We start from the raw sequence: 8,962 nt of genomic DNA, 5'->3' as shown, positions 1-8,962 counted from the left end.
AACAGAGGGTGACTCATTAGAGCTTGTTTACAAATTAAATCTCTAGCCTCAATTAGAGAGTCAGGCAAATTGTACATGAAATGGTTAAACTGAAACCACTAGAAGTCCAGGTGCTTCTTGTCTGTGGCTATGGTGCCACATCCCAATCCCAGGAGTTTGGCAGATTCTGCCAGGTCCTGTTTGCTCAAACGGCTCACTGTGTCTGACAAGTCTGGAGGCAAATGCAGTGTAGACATATTCCGAAAATGAAAGGGAGAGAGAGAGAAGAGGGAGAGTGAGAGAGAAAGAGAGAGAGAGAGAGAGAGAAGGGAAGAGAGAATTAGTCACAATTTTTGTTTTAAAGAACTATTTAAATATGACAGGATACAATTAAATGCAATTCTAGTCTATTCATGTTAATAAACCATATGTGTGTCATGGTTTCGTGGAGCTCCACAGTAAATAAAAGAAGCCAACTGACAAACTGGTACTATATTAGTATTGCAGCTGCATTCGACCAATTGAGAAAATAAGAATCATTTTAAATGCTAATTCAAGGTCTTGTATTTACTTTACTTTTTCTTTTATAAAACATTCAACTTCTAGCCAACAATATGGAAAGAATTATTCTGAAATAAGTAACATCTCAGTGCAATACACTATGCACAAACTTTGGCATGGTATATATATATATATATATATATATATCTATTATATATAGATATATATATATATTAATATATATAAGATACCCTATAAAATTTTGCATTAAAAATTATTAAACAATATGCGATAACGAATATTGGTACAGTAATGCATTGCTCACATGCATGAATTGTGTAAGAAAGACTATATCTAAATATATCTTTCTGCAGACACCTCGTTCTATACAAAATGTCGGACAAAGACAAAAAAACATTCTGTATTGGACCAGATTCCCCAAATCTTTTGACTCAAAATAGTCATTAGCACAATTACAATTCTAACACAAATAAGAAACAACTTTAGATTCCTTCCAAGCAGCTGCATTAAATGTCTGAGTTATACCTCCATACTGGTTTGTTAATTTTATTGGGTGTGTTTTTCCTTTCCAAAACAAATGTCCTAATAACGCTCTGGAGTAAAAATTATAAAACTCGAGTTCAATGATCCCAGTTTTAAGGTTTTCAAATTGAGACTTACAGTGGCTTAGTACATAACAGTCATTCAGATCAAGTCAGCTTACCAAACTAACTTTGAACCTTCTTGGTAAACTCGTGCCAACGTGCCTACAAAAGGAAAGTTTAAGAAGTACCCTTCAGATAAATCCTAAGAAGGGAATATGCAACATGTTGAGATGTTAAGAGGTTTCCTTTTAACAAAGTCGGGTTTGTGGCCCTTGGCACTTGAGAAAAAATACACTGAGACACTCGAGATCCAAACAGCCATGTAATTTGCTACAGAACTCAATGAATACACTTGATTCTTCTGAGCTTCCCTTAAGCTACACAAATAAAGGAATGTTCCTGTCCACACATAGATACTTATCTCATGCTTAATATAGGTGCTTGTACTCTTTGTGCGAGTTCCAAGCATTTCTGTTTACCAGAAAACAAATGAACAGTGCTGTTCCAAGTGGAGGGCTTGTAGACCACTTGAGCCTGCACTTCCCCAAGGGCAGAGAAAACGCTCCCAGTAGCATGTTGAGCTTATCTGCAGGATGTATAGGAGTTTAGGCACAATTGAACTTCTTTGTTTGCACAACACTTTTCAATACGTTGTCAGGGTTGATTACTATTCTGTCCACTTGATAAAGAAAAAAACACACAAAAAAAACATGAGATCTAAAAATTCCTTAACAGACCACATGGGAAAAAATGTTGTCCATAGTTTTATCTTGTTTGGCCAATTTAGGATTTGTGTAGGATGAAGGCTATATTTGCATCCTGAGTCATTTGAAAAAAAAGGCATTATACCACAGCAGTGACATAAAAATGGCATATTCGTCTAGAAGATTACACTTAACCTTTGACCTATATTTGACTCCTGTACACCTCCCGAGACCACTTTCAAAACACAAAATGCCTCGTTTTCAATCACTCGACAACATCCACAATTCATGCTTTTTAGGCACTTTGAACAAATCTGTCTCTGTGAAGATTTACAATCAGCACCGAACAAGTGAGCGAGACAAATAATCAGAGACTCAGGAAAAAAAAGCATACCCCATTGAAACACTTTCTCCTTAAAAATACATTATTTTTTGCAGTTCATTTTCTATCCAGTTTAATTCACTATTCCTGAATTATCAAAAATAAAATTATATTTAAGATTCTTTACTATTAACTTAATTTAAGTTATTATTAATTACATTCACTTGTAATTTAAACCTTAACACCTGTTTATTGTCTTTTTTATTACAGATAATAATATCCATCTATTATAAAAAATAATAGATGGGCTTCAGTGTGTTAAAGGAAAATAATTTCATCTCGGGTTTCTATGAGTTTATAAACTACTCGACCTAACAGTCTCATAGTTTATGATGTCACATAAACCCTACATGAAATTATTTTCCAGTGATTTTGCAGGTGCAATATCATAAGTAAGGTTATTTACATTAGAACACAAAACTGACATAATATCTTCCAATGTGATTTCACTGAACTGTCTTGAATCAAATTAAGTATACCTGATCTGTGTTTAGTTTTTCTAAAGGCATACAGTAAGACTGTTTTTACAAAATAATAAAACAAATGCTTCCTTGTTCAAAAAAGGGTATCCCGCTCATGCTTTTAGTGTTGTCTTCTTGCAATTCATATTGCTTTCCTGGGTTTCATGCTTCTCAAATGAATTCTGCAGCAGTCACATCTATATTTAAGCAGTCCATTCACTCAATAGAAATCATTATGCACACATGGTTTGCAGCCTGAGTTTGCTGTCAGCAAAGCTACCATAAGCTTGGTTTAGAGTAGCTGCTGCTCAGAAACCTTTGATGTTTAAAAAACACTGAAGTGTAATTAAAAAAAAAAAAAATGCATTGATTAAGCCTAGGCCTGGCTTTGCAAGCGTACTGTAGCATACACCCTGTTGCAAAAATCAATACCATACAAGTAATCCTTAGTGTAAAAAAATCACACTGGTATCTGGCAGTCACGCACCCTCTTATTTGGCAAAGGCACATAAAGGTACTGAGCATGTGCAGAAAGGAGGCACAAGGTCCTCACCATTTAAAGCTGCAGGACTTCTCTTTCACTGAAGCTTTGAAATTTAAAAGTGGAAATCCTAACAGAAACGTCAGAACAAGCAGTAGAACAAGCACACATGCAAAGACAAGGTCTTGAATGTAAAATACATTTTAGAATTTCAGATGGATATGTTTAACAGTGTGCCCAAGATTACTATTTTGCAGCATAGTAGATTACACTTGAGCACCTGCATACAGCTGTACATTTGCATACACAGCCTTACTGTAAGGGGCCTGGTATCCTCAATTAATTTTTTTGCTTTGCTTCTGAACTGTTCCCAGCTTTATGTGCTAATCTATATACAAACCCATTAGGAAAGACCTGTGCAGAACTTTTGACTGACTTACAGTGAACCACTTTCTTAGGGAAAGGGCTCTAGTGACGAAAGGTTAAAGTTATAGGAAAGAAAACAGGATGGAAAAATAAATCGAGGCGACCATAAAAGAGGAAGTACTTGCCCTGTCTGTCAATCGAGATTTAACATAAATACAAAATATAGAGTAACTCACAGTTTCTGTTTATATTTATATCTTTATATTGTTTTATTACAAAAGTAATGCAGTCAGTCTATTCCTTTCAACAGGACTGTGGTAAAGATTCAGAATTATGAGTCTAGATATCCCCTTTGTGGGTCAGAATGTGGAGGGTGTACAATGAAAATAGACTGGCAAAACAATCATTACACTATGTAACACAATTTTTGTTCCTGGGTAGTAAGGACAAACTTTGCTTTTGTGACCAGGACAGTGATATTTCAAAATATCACTATTTCCAATGAGAAAACGGGCAAATGTGTGTCTTTTCGTTCACATAAAGTCAGAAAAAAACAACATATGAATCAAAATTAACATGTATTTATACTAAAGTAATACCAAAATACCTACAAAAGATTTAGAAGTGAGTAGTTTTTCGAGATTTACGATTATACTGTATTTACAGTATAATCGTAAATCTCGAAAAACTACTCATTTCTAAATCTTTTGTAGTCATTTTTGGAACAGGAACAAAAAAAGAAGTCATTTTTGGATCAGGAACAAAAAAAAAAAAAAATTGTTACACGGTGTTATCAATCAAGCTCGGTGTTTTCAAACAGTGCTCAACTGGAAAAAAAAAAAAACAACAACAACAAATTTGCTCATAATATGTGACCTGATTTACCCCCCCCCCCCCCCCCCCCCCCTACCCCCCCCCCCCCCAAAAAAAAAACAATAGTTTACTTTTGTTTAATGTCACCATCAATAAAGGTACTAGTCATTCTTGAACATTACACAGATGATTTATCATTTTTCTCTGTAGTTTGGTTCTTGCTTGCAAGACTACTTCTGTTAGCTGATGTCTTTTTAACCTGTGCACCAGTGATGCCATTTCAAAAATGAAATTGCAATGGTCTCTTTCTCTCGTTTAATATCGTTCATATCACTCATGTGTACACATAAGTAGTGACCTAAATGCCATCATTTCCACAAACACAGATTATGAAAATAAACTCGCTCTAAGTTCAGCATCAAAGGAATTCCATGGTGCCTCGGCTGATCCCTGATGCCATTAGCATGGGGCCTATTGTAGCAAGAACACCTTCTTTCTTTTAGAATAACTACATGCAAATATTTTTGTATGGATTAAAGCTGCTATACATATGTCACTAGACCCAGATCATTGTACCAAATGCAAAATGATCTGGTCTGGCCAACAATAACAAGTTTTACATATGAAAATGTTGGCTTTTTGTAATCACAATATTCTACAGAGGGTGGCAATGTATTGTAACACAAATGGCACACCAATGGATATTACAGGGTTAATATTTTGCAACATACTAAAAGCATAATGATAATAAATGACACTTCCGTTATGCTCCTTCTCTTCCTTTTGTTTACTGTCCAAGGTAATTACTAGGAACACTAAGGCTGCATAATAGCTCAGTCCTGTCATATCGTGGCACATTTTCCTGTGTGGGGCAGAATAACTGCAATGAAAAATACAATGTTCTTGGCTCCCAGCATCTTTACACATTCTACTGTATAGAGCATTTTGCTTTCAGTTTTTCTTTCATTTTTCTTGTCTTTTACCTCCTGTAAATGCCCTGAATACCTAAAAGGCAGAGCGCACATCTGAAATGACTCCATCTGGGAGAGCCTAGGACAGTAGTAACTGCAAGCTACCTCAGAGCCAGTGCCTGTCAGTGTCTGCTGCCGAGGCTCAGCTCCAGTGTGCAGGGTCGATGGACCAACATCCTCCCTTCATCATCGCAGAGGGGAGCGCCTTCCCTGCTGTGCGAGATGACGAGCCACACTCACCTTCAGTATACAGTGCACCCTCTTGCATAAAAATGAAATGTCTTGTTTGGAACAGACAGAGAGCAAAATGAAAAAGGTAAAACACACACACGTTACTATTGTATTGTATATGCTCACTAACCCAATTGCAATTGTACATTTAAAGTTGCAGGCTTAACATGGTAAAAAAAAAATTATGGCATTTAATTTCTAGGGTAATTAAACTAAAAAGGTCACTTGTCATTTATGTCACCTTGCTGCATGCTCTGCACCAAAGTAACCTTTACAAGAATATGAGCAGAGATTACATTTGTTATTTTTAAGAGTATGTGTAAAAACAGACAATACAGTTTGTGAAATTGTTAATTACACTGCATTTTGTTATTAGAGCATAGATGTATGTATAAAATAGTTTGTATTATTTATGGAAAGTACAGGTAACTTATGAAGTGAGCTAAAATATGCATGTCAGCTTACATGTGGTAGGAATGCACAATTTTACAAGATGTAAAACATATTCAATACTGTATAAGTTTAGCTTTTATTCCATTCCAAACCTGTGATTTCATTTGGGTCAGCTGTACGTTTTTCATATTCCAGGAAAAGTTTATTTAAAAAAAAAAAAAAAAAAATACATGAAGGACAACATATTCTCAATAGTGTTATTCTAACATGGTTTAACCTGAAGTATTTTTTAAGAACTACCTAATTTTTTATAACTAACCAACTAAATATTTAATAGCCAGGTTCTATAAAGTCTTTCAGCATATTTCTAGACTAATAATGCACCACTTTGTTTATAGCAAAACTACAACAAAAGTTTTTTTTTTTTTTTTTACACATAACACGGTTTACCAAACAATATGCATTGGGTTAAACAATATGCATTGGGTTTATGAGATATTTTTTTTATATGGAAACACTCATTTCATGTTCGGCACAATAGAAGGTTGTTCTAGTCTTTGCAGTCCCCTGGAGGCAGTTTGGTTTAAATATTTGAACACAGCAAGTGTTTGCTCAAGGGTCGGGGGAGGCCTGCAGACAGCATGAGGCGCTACAGAAAAATACATGCAAGTGTTTCCTTCACATTGAATAGACTGGCCTGAGAAGTTTGTCCCATATTTTCGATTTGGAGTGAATACATTTTTTTTTTATGTTACATAACGTATCAGATTTTTTTTTTTCACTTGACAGTAAAAAGAACAATTAGCAAACTGGTCTCAAAGCCTCTTAACCACAACCAGTCTGCTCTGCTTACAAATTAGCTTTTTTCAAAAAATGGTGCCCAAACAGGGCTTTATAATCCAATATAAATGTTATGTTCTTGTATTCTCTGTGGCCTTACATCTCTTTTGACTAATGTTCAACTACCTTGGAGAGAGTGGGTTGAGGTCTGAAACCTGTAGTTGTAGATTAACCAAGATAGGTCTTTTTAAGTCGTTCGCCGGGGGAAGATGACACAGACAGTAAACCCTCTGTATAATTTGGTACAGTGAGTAGTATTACCACAACAGGACACTTGACTGGAAAAAAATGACCATTGACCATACCACACTGTCATAAAACAGTGGGCTCTCTGTACTATACAAGCTTGGTAAAATCTTTCTCTTTCATCAAACGTTCTAAAATCTTATTCAGCTGGAATTCATGGTGTTTTGACGCTGGGTCAATACATTTAAGAAAAGAGAGCATTGCTTCTCTGAACCTCAAGATAACATGCACTAAAGCTGACAGCTGCTATTGGTGTTAAAAGAACGCCTAGATGTTTGTGGGTTAGGTTGGCGAGTAGATTTTTGTCTGGTCCATTTTGTAACTTGAAGGTCAGCTGAGGGTTATTGTGTCAACATGAGTAACAATCCAAACAGTCTGTGCTTTTTCTGGTGCGGTACTCTTACATGACTAAGTGCTTGGATGACAATCCCCTGCATTTAACACAACCAGGCTATAAAATCCTCCAATCCCCTTCAGCTGAAGCCTCCACCTGACAGGTGTTATTAACAGCAGCAGTGGCAGAGTGACTTGTAAACTGCATGAAACAATTTATTAAAACAATATGTCCTTATTAGAAAAATGTGAATATATTATGAGCAGTGTAAAATATACGAAAGGGCATTGTATACTTTTCTTAAAGATGCAGAAGGTAAGCTCACGTACAGTCTGTACTGGGGAGAATTTACTAACACCTATTAGTTCAAAGGCTTTTTCTACAGTGAGTGACAGTGAGTGACTCTCAGCAAAAGATGTGAGATATCAGAGCTTCCATTCCAAATTATAAGCTGTTCTATTGATTTTAAAAACATGGTCCACATTGAAGTGCCAAGTCTATCACTGGTGCTTAAAAACCTTGACAAGTAGCTTGCAATCAGCATTAAGAATTGCGACCAGTCAATACTGCATCATTATTAGGCCTGCTTTACCTGAGGCTAGGCTTTAACCACTTCACCTGTAGCTTAAGCTAGGTTTGGGGCACCTTAATGATTAGGAATTTGGGTAAAGAAGAAGCTGTGATTAACTAAAAGAGATAGAATTTGCATAATTACCTAATTACTAATGATCTTTGTGTGTTATATAGTATATATATATATATATATATATATATATATATATATATATATATATATATATATATATATCTTCAGCGTTCTTAAAATACATTGCAAGAGAATGCTGTGTGGGACATCTGTATAAACTAAATCAAATGGTACAGTTGCAAATACAACCATTTGTATTATCTTCCTGATACAGGCAACTTGCCCAGATCTACATTTCAAATTATAGACTTATTAAAGAAATAAAGAAAATAGAAAATTTAACTGACATTTTAACAATTATAAATTGTAATCCACACATTTTTCTGTTTTGGCAACAGAGAACATGCACCTGTTTTGGTATTGGCTTTAAATAGAAGTACATTGAGAAAATTCACAACAGAATGAAGGACCCAGGAATCAGTGGAGATTCGTACTAAGAATCACCTGAAGGATTCACAGTATCCAATAATGGTGTAATAACTGTTGGCTTGTTGCAAGGTTATTTTTTGTGAATCCCCAGTGCTAAAAGTGAGATCAATCAACTATTCTTGCACCTGATGCCAGTCTAAACTCTATAGGGAATTTCTTCCTGCCATTATGAACCTCAAAATAGGCACACTGCTGTAATCGTGAAATGGGGAATATTCTGATGTACTTATTATCTCGAAAGTGCAAAACAGTATCCAGTCCCTGAACTTCAAAAAAAAAAAAAAAATGTTTTCAGTAGTGCTAACGCAGTGCAATGCTTTTCAGTTCAGATAAAAATTCACACATACTGCAAATGCGACATAAATTGGAACCATGGAGATTCAAATAGGTCATCAAAGTTGGTGGCAGTGTAAAAGAAGTGTTTACAGTGTAGCTCGGATAGCAACGTTTTACATTAGACATGTGCACTTCTAAGCTCAATCAGCTCATGTTTTATAATAAATATAAACTTTTATGGACA

General features: G+C 35.4%; 1 protein-coding gene across 1 annotated transcript in view; it reads right to left on the bottom strand.

Annotated features, from left to right (window-relative positions):
• The window catches only part of LOC121294992 (elongator complex protein 4-like), a 62,106-nt gene continuing 53,144 nt past the window's right edge, over positions 1-8,962 (bottom strand). The window contains exon 8 of the mRNA XM_041219254.1: positions 1-230. Within this exon, the coding sequence (XP_041075188.1) occupies positions 99-230 (132 nt within the window). The 3' untranslated portion in view covers positions 1-98. The remainder of the gene's footprint in view (positions 231-8,962) is intronic.

This window comes from Polyodon spathula, chromosome 19, assembly GCF_017654505.1.
Source record: "Polyodon spathula isolate WHYD16114869_AA chromosome 19, ASM1765450v1, whole genome shotgun sequence".
Taxonomy (NCBI): domain Eukaryota; kingdom Metazoa; phylum Chordata; class Actinopteri; order Acipenseriformes; family Polyodontidae; genus Polyodon; species Polyodon spathula.
The sequence above is the reverse complement of the archived record's forward strand: the minus strand, read 5'-3'. Positions and strand labels throughout refer to the sequence as shown.